The following is a 15,842-nucleotide window of genomic DNA, read 5'->3' on the forward strand; positions in this document are numbered from 1 at the left end:
ATACATAACCAGTGTAATGTACCAATGTATTACCAGTGATATACCAGCCCTTTCCTGTAGAGCTGGAAAACATAAACTTAAGAAGTTTTTGGGGGGAGAGAAGGAAGGGGAAGAAAGGAAATGCCCTAGTCTCTACTATGTTAGCACCACTTTGAGGAATTTTACCAGTTCAGCAAAGTATTTATTTAGCGGTGTCAGAGATTTCAGGGCGTCCTCACTCACTGAATTTATGTTCAAAACAGAGTTCATTTATTAGCTGGTACTTTTATGAATGCCCATCATTAGATTAATTAATAAGCCAAAGGCTATCAAATGCCTTTTCCTATATGAGCCTTAAGTCTTCCCTAGTACTTCTTACTTAAAGCTAATTGTTTGAGCACCCCTGTTTCTCCCAAAAAAGAAAACAAAACCAGCTATCATTTAATTGATACCCAGATTTTACAAAACTGGGATTAATATTGTTTATGCTTACTTTACGCATTTAAGAATCTGATTTAAATACGTATTACCATTGTTGTTTCCTATGTAATTAATAGTGTTTCTGGTGAACCTGTGATTCAGTCATTTGCCTGACACGAGTTTGTTACAATTGTGATTCACAAGTGCCCTGTCTTTAGGAATATAGATTGCTTGATCCAGGAAAAATGTGAGCAGTAATATATTCATACAATCAAATATGAAAATAAAAGCATTTCAATGACAACAAGAAAAATATGAGATTTCCTTGAATTGCGTTCGTAATGAATTGCTGTTAAATATTGAATATATTGGTGTTAAGGTCAAAATGTATAAAATATATTAATTTCCCCTTTCATTTATTTAATTATTATTTAATTTTATTCAGGTAGCTACTGCGTATAGCCCCAGCTTCAAAAAATTTTCTTATTGTTGAGCAGAATTTCTGTTATAAGTGGTGGCTAGAGCCGCAAGATAATTCCCAGCTCCATTTAATCGGAAATTTGATCGAATAGCATGGTGATAGTAACTTAAAAAGGCCCTGGATCAAGCGTAGAAAAGCTGGGACAAGTGAGTCTTTTGTCCTTGGCGTGTGGCCCCCTGCTTTGGTATGTTTTGCTCCGACAGTGAGTTACTGGCTCCCAGCGTTCGGCGTTACCCTTTTGCCCTGAGGTTGAACGCGGTGCCTGTGCCTGTGTTTGCACCCTGACTCCCAGTTCCCGGCTGGTTCGTTTCTCTCTGAAAGAGCCGCTTCCCTTAGGCCTGGGCTCGGGTCTCCAGTCTGTAGAGTATGAGGCTGGGCCGCACCCGTGCGTTTCAGGCCCTCTTCTCTTGCGGCAGACAAGCTCCACACCCCTCCCATTCCACAGCCTTGGCCGCCGTGGCCTGTTGATAGCGTTTAATCATGGGACTCTCATCCCCATCTATGGGGAAAAATGCGAAGCTTTCTCAAGCATGGCATCTGTTCTCGTACAAAGAGATATTTAGCTGATACTGAATTTTATATGCATTAACTTTAACATCATTTCATTGTCTGCAAAGAACACAAGTGATGGTGGGGAGATAAAAAGCCACGTTTAAAAAACTATGTTTGAGGGAGTTCCCTGGCGGTCCAGTGGTTAGGACTCCGTGCTTCCACTGCAGGGGACCGGGGTTCAGTCCCTGGTCGGGGAACTAAGATCCTGCAAGCCGTGCAGCGTGGCCAAAAACAAACAAAGAGTGTTAGACTTATTTTTCTATTGTGCATGACACCTACTACAATGACTTTTTAGGTAGTAGAATTTACATTTGGAATTGGGGGTGTCTTATTCACCTTGATATTTCCTGTCCCTAACAGAGTGTCTGACATAGCAGATACTTAATAAGTATTTCTAAAGTAGAATTGAATTCTTAAGAATGAAAGCGTTTCTTCTTTTCTCTTTACACACAGACTTTATTGGTTCTTAGCTTAACAAAGCCACGTAATTCTGCTCTTTGTGGGTCTAAGTGAGCGTAGATGAATAGATTGTGGACTGTCTGTTCACACTCCACAACCTGTTTAGAGCTTTAGAGCTCGAAGGCTCCTGTGCTTTCCCCACGGTGCATTTAGTCAGGAAAGACGACCAGTTGATGGACACTGTCCTGCGAGACTTGAGTAAATAACTGTCTGGTGAGTAAAACTTCATCAGATGGGTACATCTTTATTTGACATATTCAAGTTAAGTTTTAAAAATCACACTGTGTGGCACATGTCGACCTGAGTCATCTCTATAAAAGATAATCAATAGCAATCAGTTTATTGTTCTGTAAGTACATGTATCGACTGATGCCTTTTAAAGTCGCTGAGCTACGGAGTCTTGGTTCTTCAGTTGCCTTCTGTGGTGAGTGACTGCATTCAACGAAACGTAGCCAAGATGAGGAAGGGTGTTTATCCTAGCTTTGAACCCATTGTTTTAATATCTGACATGTATCACTCAGCTACAAGTAAAATACAGCTCGGCAAACTTTTGTCTTCAGACTGTTCGTGAAGAAATCCTGGAAGTATTTCGCTATTCTACATTGTGAATTAAAATATATAAATGCTCAAATTTGGGGGTTTTCGCCTATCTCTTCCTTGCAGGGAAATTGTTATTTTCCCAGTTTTATCTGTTTCAAATCATCTTCAATTATCAGTTAAGAAAACATTCATAGTGAGATATACATCATTCTTGCAGTGATTTCACACATTTGAGTAAACATCTCACTTCTCTGAGCTTCTCCAACATGTGCCTTTTTATCTGTTTATCTAGCATCTGTTTATATGCCCCCCAATAAATTTACGTTTAAATCTTTTCTTTGTATACTTTGTCTCCCGTGATGTTAAAAATATTATTTCTATGCAGACTATATTAAATGGGTTTTTTTCTGAAGGGGTATAATTTTACTTTTTAAATTTTTTTAATTTAATTTTTTTATTTTTTATGCAATTTAAAGGTTGCTTTCCATTTACAGTTATTACAAAATATAGGCTATATTCCCCACATTGTACAGTACATCCTTGAGCCCATCCCATACCCACCCCTCTCCTCCACCCGCCACTGGCAGCCACTAGTCACTAATTGTTCTCTGTATCTGTGAGTCTGCTGCTTTCTTGTTATATTCACTACTCTGTTATACTTTTATAGATTCCACATGTAGGTGATGTCACACTGCATTTGCCCTTCTCTGTCTGACTTATTTCACCTAGCGCAATGCCTTCCGAGTCCATCCGTGTGTTCAGTACTATTAAGTGTCGTAATCTGTTTATTGAGTCAGGTCTGAATGGCTGTGGGTGTCAGGAACCTGCATCACGTCCCCTGTGGGACTTACTCTAAACTGTGAAGTGGCATCTTGGTTTTGGAAGGGGAGGAGGGATGAGGGTCCCAGGAGAGAAGGCAGTATTGCCAAGGCAAGCTCTTCCTTAAGTTTGATTTTAACAGTTAGTCTTTATTATTTATTATTCAGCAGCCAAATCGGATCAGTATGCCAGCAGGAAAGAAAGATATTATCAGTGTGCAGGGCGTCAGTTAGCATATATTTTGAAATGTCAGGTTTATTATTGGCCAGTAGTGTCTTCTAAGTGTGATGCTATAGATACATAGTGCCCTTTTTGAATTCAAAAGAATTGCTAATAACTTATGAGTGTAAGATTTTAAGGGCAGCGTTTTCTTAGCATCTCATTCACTAACTAGCACATAGTAAGAGGAAGAGGGCTCAGTAAATATTTGTTGAATGGGTGAATGTTTCCTTTTTCAGTGCATTTTCTCTGCTGTATGGGGGGTGATAGAAGCACTTGGGGGATGCTGAGGGAATCTGTCCACTAGACGCAATTTTTATTTGGAGTTTAAACGTGAACAAGTAGTATCTACGTGTCTGTGATAGGTAAATGTTGTCCATAACCTTCTCGACTCTGCGTTCTCCGAGAGCATACTTTCCTGTTTTCTCCGTAGTGCCTGTGTAGTTACTTGTATAACAATACACTTTGTTCTAAGATGCTCATCTTTTTAACCTTTAAACATCATTTGGGCATACATGAACCTCAAATCTGTTTTCTTATTTAAGCTGTCTCTTGCCACAAAGTTGCACTTTGCTGGCTAACAAATAGTAGAAGACTAATTTGCTCATTGGTGTATAATTTGAAAGTTGTAGCTCATTGAATTCAGTGCTCACCAGGTTAATCTTAACCGCCAAACCCACCTACTTAAGCGTTGAATTTAGTATGATTTAAGGCTCATTGAATGCCCATAAACTTTACAAATTGATTTTGTGATTTTTGGTAAATAGGACAGTATTTAGTCATGGTGAATTTAAAAAATGAAGGACCTTTCCTGGCCTGGAGTAGAGTGTGACACAGTTTGTAGATGCCTGCTTGGCGTTCTCGGTTCCAGCTGTAACGCAGCTTCTCCTGATCCTTCCCCAGCTTCCTGCAGATTTCACAAAGCTACACCTCACCGACAGTCTCCACCCACAGGTGACTCACGTCTCCTCCAGCCACTCAGGATGTAGCATCACCAGTGATTCTGGAAGCAGCAGTCTTTCTGATATCTACCAGGTAGGAAGGTGTTTTCCTTGTCATTCGCTTCATTTTCATGTATTCTGAGGAGTTCTCTGATTTTTCATGGATAGAATCTTAAAGGTAAATATGTGTGTGTGTATTATATGTGCACACATGGACATAAAATGGTAATGTTTATGCTTCACACAGACATGTAGTATGTTGTATGTTTGTTTTAGGAAGTCGAACGACAGTCTAAATGCATTTGCCTCTGCTATTACCAGTTACCAGAATTTTAAATGGAGTGGTTACAATGGAAATGTGTCCCCGGACTGTAAATGTATTTGCCTGTAGGTGTACTAGGTTGATGACCCTTTCTTGAACAAAATTGTAGGGGAAGACTTCAGAATTATGCTTCCATACTAAGTTTTTCTTAATAAGGTCTTGGGTGTGACAAAAGGAAGAGATTATTAAGATTCGATCGCTGAATTATTTTTCTTGCATTATTTTTATTACCTGTAGACTTACATGTTTCAAATAAATTCTTATGATAGTGATGGAGAGAAAAACTAGAATTATGGAATTTCAAAAATGTTTTTAAAGCAAAATAATTGTAATTGTTAAGGAATAGTTCATTGGCTTAGAAAATGCAGATTTAGGAAAAGTGACTGGAATATGCAAAAAAAGGTCCTTTTTTTTTGTTACAGCTAATACGGGATTTCAGATGGTTTCAAACAAAAAGAATGTATAATACTCACTTTGCAAAGTATAATTCTAGGCTCCTTAGGAATCGTGATAGGAGATGGCCGCGATAAAACCTTTCTCTAACAATATTACAGCGTTTCAGGATCATTGATACATTCAGGCAGCGCTCAGTTTCTGTTTTTTTAAAAAATTACTAAAAGTATCTAAACAGAATACCATCAGGGCAAAACATGTCTGTTTAAGTCCTAAATTTAGTAGATCTTAGAAAGTTAATTTTCTTTTCAGGAGGCATTAGGTACCCACTTTTCTATAATTCAGAGGTGTTGTGGAGAGCTCACTGGCTAATAAGTGATAGCCACAAATGCAATTATTTGCAGATTCTCAGCTGATTAAGAACTTTTTTTTATTATTTTGCAAAAAGAAACATAATGATCTGGCTCTTTAAAGTAACTTTTCAAGTTTGTACTTTGAGGCATTAAATGTTAACTTGTAATTAAATCTTTAGGAAGTAGTCCCATTTTCAAATGTTAGAGGAGGAAAAGGTGGTGGATCAGGGTAAAATTATTCCCCCCCCCTTGCATAATGCCTGTTTTTAGAAGTTGATTTTTTGAACATTTATTCAAGAGTATCCCTTATAATAGAACAATGAACAGTAGAAGTAAAAGTTGTGCTTTAGCTTCTGTTAATTGAAACATCATGATAGAGCCTTTGTCTTCTACACTTTGAGATGATCACGTGCCTTAAAGACCTGTAGTAGGAACACAGCTTGAGGTTGTAGCAGTTACCCCTGCTGTTCTTCGGGTGTAATTCCAGGCTGAATGGAGCCTCCTGGAAGGTAAATTTATAATAAGAATGAAGTGAGTCGTTTGTATACTTTATGGAGGCGTATTCTGAGGGAAACTTCAGCTTTATGTGTTAATACCTTGGGTAGGTTGGGGAAGGGTGTGAGGAGATTCTTGATGGTACTTTGGCTGTCCCCAGCCCCCATCAGGGTGTCTGAGGATCCAGACCGTGGTGAGAACTCCACCTAGTTCTGTGGGGGTTGGTGTTTGCAGCCTGCAGTCCGGCTTTAGCTTGGGGTGTAGTTGGAAAAGAGGACCCCTGCGTATTTTGATTCATTTTAGTTGAGTTTCACAGCTGTCCATTTCAAACTTGATGACAGGCATGTAGCCTGGTAAGTTTGTATCCTTCCTAAGGAAAAATCCATAGATGTAACTAAGGATTTGGTTACTGACTGTAGGACTAACATTGACTAGAGATCCCCTATTGTCTTTAAATCAGAAATTCTAAAGGTGAAAAGAAATCTGCCAGATGCGCCTGGTTTGGCGACCAGTCTTGTGTTTGAATCCTCTACTCTCTTCCTGTCAGTCAGGTTGATTCTTGAGCAGCTCCAGTGATGGGCAGCTGTCTCCCATGGCGACCCCTTTCTCGTGCATCCAGTTCTGACTTCGAGGAAGCTGTCACGTTGGAGCAAGTATAAATGCTCAGGAGACGGGTACAAAGAGGTTGTCATGGAATGCCATGTGCCGGAGAGAAAAAGTTTGAATAATTTTTCTGAGAGAGTTGGAGGAGAGGAATTCAAGAGCAAAGTGGAATCACTAGCTTATTTAAGAAAAGAAACCTCCTCTCTTTTAACAGGGGCATATGATGGTGGATTTGGAGTGGGGAGTTTGGGAGTTGAGCGAGTTTCTGCCTGGTGTCTCTGGGTTCCTTCTTTCAGAGTGAGAGGGTTGGCAGGTGGAGAGTCTCAAGGAGAGACACATTTTGGAATCATAGTTTTGGAGAGAAGGGGAGCAAATTGACCAGAGCATCGGAGGCTCAGCTGGGTAGGTGCCCCCAAATACAGAGTGATTTCCCTCTGCCCTGGTAAGTAGTTTTCTCCACAGTGAGCACAAAGAAAGCAAAGATTCGGCTTCCCCCGGGACCGCCTCTTTATTCAAGGAGTGTAGTGGAAAGACAGACGGAGCAGCACAGCCGCCAGGCTCCTTGTAACGCAGGGCTTTGTTTTTGCAGGCCTTCTGTCCAGAATTTTCTCTCCTTTTCGGCCTTCATTGATCCCTTTCGGCCTTCGTTTCCAAGGACCGCTTTCTCAGAGAGTTCTTCCCTTCTTACCCTTTGAAACGCAGGTCCTACATGTTGGTCCCGTCCCTGGCTGGTCTTTTAGACTTTAATTGAAGTGATTGTCATTTTCTAAGATATGTCTGTCCCCCAGCATGACTGCTTCAAGAGGCAGGGACTTCTCTGTCTTGTCTTCGTCTTCTCTCTAGAGCCTGGAATAGGGCCAGGAAGTCGTAGGCCTTCAGGAAGGACACGTGGAAGGAATGGGACTGTGGTGTTAGACTAGGGGGCAGAAGCTGGAGTGTGAGAGCCAGGCACGAAGCTCAGAGAGCCTGGAAGACTGAGGAACACGCTTGTTTTGAAAAAGGGCTGCCTTGGAAGGCAATGAAAGCAAGCTGAAAAGCGGGAGGCTACTGGTGACAGAAAGCAGAGTGCCTAAGCTGGTGACACGAGACAATGCAATTTCCAGTCACGGTAAGGCCCCGGTTAAATGGCGTGATTACCAGAGCAGTGACTTGGGCGGACTGGAAACAACCACGAAAATAGGCAGACTGATGGAACCGAGTTCAAGCAAAACGAAATTCACGTGTAAGCATGCAATATGGAATAGAGGAAACCTCAAATCAATGAAGTGATGGATTATTCAGTAAATGATCTTTGGGGGAGGGGGGCCCACTTTAATGACCATACTTCGTATCATAATTAAGATTAAATTCCAGATAAAGAGTTAGCAAACTTTTTTTTTCTTTTTTGGAAAGTGTTTATTTACTTACTTACTTACTTACTTACTTATTTTACTTTACTTACTTGCGGCTGCTCCGCAGGGCATGTGGGATCTTAGTTCCCCAACCAGGGATCGAACCTGAGCCCACGGCAGTGAAAGTGCCGAATCCTACCCACTGGACCGCCCGGGGATTCCCAGGAGTTAGCAAACTCTTAATGGTGTAATGAATGATCAAAACTTTTAATAATTAAAAGAGCAACTGAGACAAAGATTTAAAGTCAGACTTTTAACTCACTCATGCAAATTATAAGAAAAATACTTCACTCATAGCATAACGATATTCAAAGGACAAGGGTAGGTAATTTGCAGAAGAGAACATGCACGTGTCTATACCTTAAATAAATATTTAAGACATAAGTGAGTATATGGGGATTTAAATATGAAACTATTTTTCCTATCAAATTAGCACAGACTTTCTTATAATATTTATAGATAGACATTCTTATACCTGTTAGGATTGTAGCTTTTGGAAAGAAACCTAACAATTTACATTAAAAGCTTTAAAGAATTGTTCTTCTCTTTTAGGTAAATCCTATATTGAAATTTAAAAAAAAATTCCTAGTGTAAAATTAGGAAGAGCACAAATTATGATACACAAACTGGATTTAATGCAAGCATTATACTTATTTCCAAATATATTTTCATAGTTTATGCGTATATATGGCTTTGTCTGCAGTGCCTACTCACTTTGTTGTCTCAGTTAAATTAGCATCAGTGTTAGCCTTCAACATAAATTTCTAGCCTAAATTTATATCAGGGTCTGACTCAGGTGCTATTTGGGTTACATACGTATGTTTGAAATTCTGCACAAAGTTTGTTTCAAGATTACTTATAAAGCAGCCCTCCTAAACATGGGGATATGTGTGGGTGTGGGATATTTAATAGGCAAAAAGTTTTTTCATAAATGATTTTTAAGTACTTAATGATAAACGTGTAGTACATTGTTTTTTTTAAATTAAGACTTCACTAGTGCTTTATGGCATTTAATATTTCCTCAGTTTCTTCATTTACTTGATATCCTTAAAAATGCCAAATAAACTGGTTTTAAGAACTGTATTCATAATAACAAACTATATTTAGTCCCTTTTTATTTAAATAAATCATAGAGCTTTCAGCATTGATCTGAGAATATTAATAGTTTTTTTTGAGAATAATACTATTTAGCTGTAATGTGCACCTAAATCTATGTTATGTTATATATGTGGAAGGTAAATTAATTTAGAACAGGAGTTCTTTGCCTAAATGACATTGTTCTATACCTTTTAGTTATTTATTTTTATTGAAGTACAGTTAATTTACAATATTGTGTTAGTTTCAAGTGTACAGCAAGGTGATTCAGTTATAGATGTATATTCTTTTTCAGGTTCTTTTCCATTATAGGTTATTTCAAAATACTGAGTATAGTTCCCTGTGCTATATAGTAGGTCCTTGTTATCTATTTTATATATAATAATGTGTGTATGTTAATCCCACATTACCCACATACCTTTTAAATATAAAGTGTGTGCATATCTTTATTGAGAATGAAAGGGTTTAAAGTCTAGCATTATCTCAGTAATATTGTACTTTGGTGGAAGCTAGAAAGTAGCAAGTGTTTTATGTTTATATACAAATGTAAATTTTATGTTTTATGACTTAGCAAAGCAAGACACATTTTATTACTTTATTATATTTTAACTATTTTCTTTATGAAGACAGTCTTTTGGAAAACTGGGTGAAGTATTATAGTGCAAAGTATTTAGTAGTTTGTGTTGGTTGGACCCGATTTTGAGTCCTGGCACAATTACTGGGTTTTGTTTTGTTTTGAACAATTTATTTAGTTTCCCTTCATGTTTTCTCATCTGGAAAATAGTGGTAATAATCCTAATTTGCTGAATTGATATGATGATTATTATGCACTAAAAGCATCAAATGTAGTGCTAGATACACAGTAGTCATTCAATATAGAATCACTGTTTTTATAATTATCGTGTGAGCCATTTAGCCAGAACTTAATGGGTGCAGTTAGCCTGAGGGAAATTTTTACAGTGTGTAAGGGGTTGGGATATTTAACAGAGTGTTGGGGCGGGGGGGTTTTGGCAAATTCTGCCAGTGTAAATTGCGTGCAAGGCTCATTGCTGGGGTAGAGGGGTGCCGGCACAGAGGTGGAAACGTGTCCCCTTGAGGAAGGGACTTTAATGTGGCCTGTAACTGGCTTTCTTTCCCCATATTCGATCCAAGAACAATCCTTTGAATGGTGAAATGTAACTCCAGCTTCCTGGTGACAAAACTGGGTCTACAGAGGATCAGCGACTTTGATAAAGCCTCTTGATGAATGCTAGAGCTGAGCTTTGAACCACTAACCTCTGCTTTGTCTGTTCATTCAGCGGATGTAAATCCAGTGCGTCCCAGGTTCCGCGCACTCAGGTTTAGCCCTCTCCCCACCCGCCATAGACCAGTCAGTGCTCACTAAACCTTGGACTCCACTCAGTCTCCAAGGGTCTCATTGTTCACGAAATTAGTAGATTCCCAAAAACTTGTTCATTGAGTTCTATTTAAGATGTATTATTAAAAGGAATTCTGTAGTATTTTAAAATAAAAATGGGTATTTTATTTTATTTTGAATTTTATTTTATTTTTTTAATACGGCAGGTTCTTATTAGTTATCTGTTTTATACATATTCGTGTATATATGTCAATCCCAACCTCCCAGTTCATCCCACCCACCACCACCCCCCTGCTTTCCCCCCTTGGTGTCCATACGTTTGTACTCTACATTTGTGTCTCTAAAACATGGGTATTTATTTTAAATAAAAATAATCTTCTAAGTTACTGGTTTCATAAATGTTATTTTATGAATAGTTTCTTAAGCAATGGAATACACATAACAGGAATAGAAAACAACTAATGATTGTTTACACAGATGGGGTGGTGAGTTCAGTTTTGGAGAGATTAATCCAACTCACATTGGAAAATCTTTTTGTTCTATTTAAGACTTAAATATCATTCATTTAAATGATAGGAATGATTTCTTTGGGATGGTGTAAAATATATCTTTCATCTCTTACCATACGTTAGATGTTTAAAAGTTAAGAAAAACCTTAAGTTATATCGCTATATTACTCAAAAGTGTTTTGTTCTTATTTTTATCTTCAGTAGTGCCTCTTCACTCTAGGCTAATATTAAAGAATGTGGATATAGAGGACTGATTGTATCTTTGAAAATATAAGGTGATGAATAATAATCTTTGATGTTAAGATGAAACTGAGGTGAAAATGTACTCATAGCAACCATTAGCAAATTGTCACATTTGTAGGCGTTAGAAATAAGGTGGTGATAACAATAATATTGGCCTAGTTTCTCTGCTCACAGCCTTGGCATACCGTATCACATCCAGTGCTGTTTCAGTGTCATTCTGGAATCTAGAGACGATTTAAGTTAGAGATATGAGCAGATACACACTGCTGTGTATAAAATAGGTAACAACAAGGTCCTGCTGTAGAGCACAGGGAACTATACTCAACATCCTGTAATAAACCATCATGGGAAACAATATGAACAAGAATATGCATGTGTATGTATAACTGAATCACTTTGCTGTCCACCAGAAACTAACACAACATTGTAAATCAACTATACTTCGGTTTTTAAAAAAATCATAAATGAGAGGTGCGCTGCTGACTGTGCCACAATTAATTAACTCTCCGGCCTTGGCTGCAAGGCCATGTTGCTGTCCCACCTGGAGCATCTCTGCTCACCGTGGTCCTACCCAAGCAGCAGTATTCACTAAGGCCACTGCCGAAAGAGCTTTTGTAGAGGTTAGACTTTCCATTTTCACTCATGCTGTCTTCATTAGGTATTCTGTCTTCAACTATTTTCCCCATAGGTTTTTCTTATAATGTGTGATAATTCTTACAACATACGGTATAATGTATGTTCAGGAAATCGTACGTAAGGAACTGAAATGTGATTAAAATTCTTTTTGTTAAACTTCAGAAAATATTAACACATACTTGTATTGCTTCAAAATGTAGAATTAAATATTCTATGATATAAACCAAGACTTCAGAAAGCTGAAACTTTGTTGATAAGAAAATAATATGGGACTTCCCTGGTGGTCCAGTGGGTAAGGCTCCATGCTCCCAATGCAGGGGGCCCAGGTTCAATCCGTGGTCAGGGAACTAGATCCTGCGTGCGTGCCGCAACTAGGAGTTTGCATGCCGCACCTAAGAAGTCCACACGCGGCAGCGAAGATCCCTCATGCCGCCACTAAGACCCAGAGCAGCCAAAACAAACAAATATATGTGTTCTTAAAAAAATTTTTTAAATAATACAATTTATTCTTTAAACATTGATTTAAACTAAATGATAGAAAAAGTATAGATCCTTCTATAAGCTGCACTCATGTGTTAAGCATCTCTTAACAAGAAGCAGATTAGGTTGTAGTTATGACTCTGGAGCTGGAATTCCTGGCTCTGTTCTTGATTCCACAATTACCAGCAACATGATCTTGGAGAAATAGTTTCTTTTTACCTATATGTTTGGAGAATAGTAAAAGTCAGTGACTCACTTCATAGGACTGTTGAAGGGTTAAACAAGTCAATGCATGTGAAGCACTTAGAGCAGAGCTCCTGGCACATTGTCAGTATTTGGTGTTGGCTTTCTGTTATTACGTTCAGCGTTTTATATTTTCATCGTTCATTTATTTATTTTAATCTGTATTTGCCTATTCTTCAAAATAAGATGTCTTTATTGTCTTTGAAAATCATGTGGACTGTGAGTTATTTGAAGTTGGTCAACTTTATGTCTTCTACAAAATTAATAGTCTTATAGTAAAGCGTTTCTAAGCGTTTACTATTTTATCTGGAAAACCACGTTTATGATGTTCAAAATGGATATAGTTGATACTTAATTGTACTCGTTCTTAGTGTGCTTAAGCAGTTAGTAAATTCTGGGTACATATGTCAGATGAGGCCAATATGATACATAGTACATGATCGTTGAGATGATCATTACAAAAGCACATAGAATAGCCTAGAAAGGATAGCGCATCTATACTTGAGATAGCTCAACAGAAGAGCCCATTTTGAAACTTGTGACTCTTGATTCAGACTAAATATTTGTTTTTGATCACAGAACCATAACAGGCCTTGGAGTCTCTTTCCAGAATTAAAAACAAATTCTAAAAAATTTAAGAGATTGGGTCATTGCATTTATTTAACATTTTTTGAGCACCAGAGAGTAGCTACAGATTTGCAGCTATGAATAAAGACAGTAGCATTCTTAGACTTCCTTCCTTCTCTTCATTCCTGTTATACCTGGTTCCTTCAGACGTTCCTGAGCTAATTTTACGTTTGCCTCATTCTTTCTTGATCTTGATTACTTGACATTTGGTCTGTGCTGCACTCAGCGGTGTTGAGGAATGGGAAGAAAGACTGTGTCACCTACAGGCATGTAGGGTCTTTCACACCTTTGGTGATGTATAGTTGGAGAGTGGACACTGGGGTCATCAAAGTAATTATTAATGTTTTGTTTGCATAGTTATCAGGTTACCTTTGATTCGGGATTCACTTTTTCACAAAGACTGTCTAATAAGAGAGAAGTGGTTCAGTCTTCTTGGCATTAATAAGTCTACACCTGTTCTTTGGGGGAAGGAATTGTTCAGAATTAATTGTCACCCTTAAGCTCTTAGCTTAAGCCATTCTCTTTGAAAAATGGAGTGAAAACAGATACTGCCTTTTTCTGATTCTACGATGTTTCAAATGCCGTACGACAGGTAATCAGAATTATTGATAGTCATTAATCCTAACTACAAATTCCAGCAGTGATAAAAATCACTCATATTTTGTTGAAGTAATTCTTTTCTGTAGTGCCTAGTGCACGACTGTTTGTTAACATTGAATACGTGTAACTTAGTTATGGAAAGTTAATATGAGAAAAAACAATATTTCGAACTAGACTTGTTTTTATTTCTTTTGGGCACAAAAGATTTCCTTAAGAAAGTTGGTCTGTCTGTCTGTCTATACATCTATCTATTTATTTGGGGTCTGTTTTAAGGCCACAGAAAGTGAGGCTGGTGAGATGGACCTGAGTGGGTTACCGGAGACAGCAGTGGACTCTGAAGATGATGATGACGAAGAGGACATCGAGAGAGCCTCGGACCCTCTGATGAGCAGGGACATCGTGCGAGACTGCCTGGAGAAAGACCCCATCGACAGGACAGACGATGACATCGGTAAGTCTGGGCGAGAAAACGAATCTCATAGCAATTTAAAGAATTCAGAGGTAAGACTGTGTAATACAACGGAGCCCAAGAATAGTAGGCTCTGAAAGGTCATTAATGTATCAGTCAGTGTTCCTTGGCATTTGTTGTTGAAAACATTTTTGAAACAATTAATTTTACTCAGGCCATAGCTTCAGGAGACTACAGCTAATAAAAGTTGCTAATAAAACCCTTCCACACGAGCCGTTCCTTAGCTTACTCTCGGACAAAAAAAATAAATATAGTCTTCCAAACATCATTACTTCTATTAATCGTCTTGCGCGCACTATTTCTAGGAAGCTCGAGTTTTTCTTTGTGTGAACATCAGTCGGGTGGTGGTCGGGAAAACCGTCATGCAAATGACTTTTCTTCTTCTCTGGTTCCGTAGGAAGGTGAGCCTCAGGGGAAGAAGAGAGCAGAATGTCAAGTGAGCCCCGCGTGAACCTGGGGGTTGAGGCTTTAAGTGCGCCCTCAGGTTAAGAGTCTAAGTGGCTTTGTGTCCACTTTTTCCTTCCCCGGGGTCGCCTTTACCCGGCTTTGCCGTCAGAGCAACAGTTGACTGTGCAATGGTGCTGTAGCGTTCATGCCTGCCTGATGGGCCCTGCTCCTTCCTTAGATGCCGGGGGCAGTGAGAGCAGCTTCCTCTGAGAGCATCTCTGCCCCGTAGGTCTGGAATCTGATTGTCTGCTCTTCCACACCGTCGGCTCTTTTTGGGCCAATATGTATTTGAAAGAAATTCAAGGAACTGGGTCTAGTGGGATTAGATATAGGACAGTATGGGCATCATCGTATGTGAGTGGCCGGTTGCTTGTGTTTTAAGGGAGCCAGTATCATGTATGAGGAGGCCCTTGTACCGTTTAAGCACTGCACGTATGCTAGGGAATTAAAGATGGAAAACCAGAACCTTGGATTAGGTATCTAAAATATAACTAAAGCCATTGATAGGAATCGCTAGCTCTGTAGAGATGACTGCTGTGTGGAGTGAGCATTCGGTCATCGGCGGATGTGACTGAGCGCCTTGTGTGGACTGAGGGTTTCCTGGGTCCTGGCAGACCAGTGGGAACCAAACAGGGAGCCCTGGTCCTGCTGGGGTCTGAGGAATAAAGTGGGGGAGATATTTCGGGGAGTGCAGCGAACAGGGGGCTGTTGTAGGAAGGAAGGACTGTCAACACCCTTTTAGAAGTTCAGACCCGAAGGAGGTGGTGGGAAGCCAGCCATGCCTGCACCCCCAGCACAGAAGTGCCTCTGCCGTCACCCTTCTGGGGGCATTAACCTCTAGATTTCTGTTGGAGGAAAGGACGTAGCTGCTTCTCACATGCCCATCCCTGTCCCTCCTCAGGTTAGCCCACCCCCTCCTCCACCTGGTCCACTCCCCGGTCCTGATGTGCTCTTAGTCACAGGTCTTCTGAGGCTTCCGCAGCATGAAGTGAAGTGGTCCTGTTGCATCCCTGAAGACGTAGGGTTTAGCTTCCTCCAGACTGATACCACACGTTCATCTGATTTCCACTGTCCAAAATTTATTCCACTCCCTTATTCTCTTTGTCCTTGCCCGCTTCTTTTTCATTTTTAAAAAACTTTTTATTGGAGTATATTTGACTTACAATGTT

General features: G+C 39.4%; 1 protein-coding gene across 8 annotated transcripts in view; it reads left to right on the forward strand.

Moving 5' to 3' along the window:
* RAPGEF2 (Rap guanine nucleotide exchange factor 2) overlaps window positions 1-15,842 on the forward strand; it is a 246,466-nt gene that overhangs the window by 186,865 nt on the left and 43,759 nt on the right. For all 8 annotated transcript variants that reach the window (XM_027116832.1, XM_027116838.1, XM_027116833.1 and 5 more), the window contains 2 exons: window positions 4,373-4,504; window positions 14,031-14,208. In XM_027116832.1, coding sequence (XP_026972633.1) covers window positions 4,373-4,504; window positions 14,031-14,208 — 310 coding nt within the window. The remainder of the gene's footprint in view (window positions 1-4,372; window positions 4,505-14,030; window positions 14,209-15,842) is intronic.

This window comes from Aethalodelphis obliquidens, unplaced genomic scaffold (assembly GCF_003676395.1).
Source record: "Aethalodelphis obliquidens isolate GAN/ISIS:26980383/991018 unplaced genomic scaffold, ASM367639v1 scaffold17, whole genome shotgun sequence".
Classification (NCBI taxonomy): domain Eukaryota; kingdom Metazoa; phylum Chordata; class Mammalia; order Artiodactyla; family Delphinidae; genus Aethalodelphis; species Aethalodelphis obliquidens.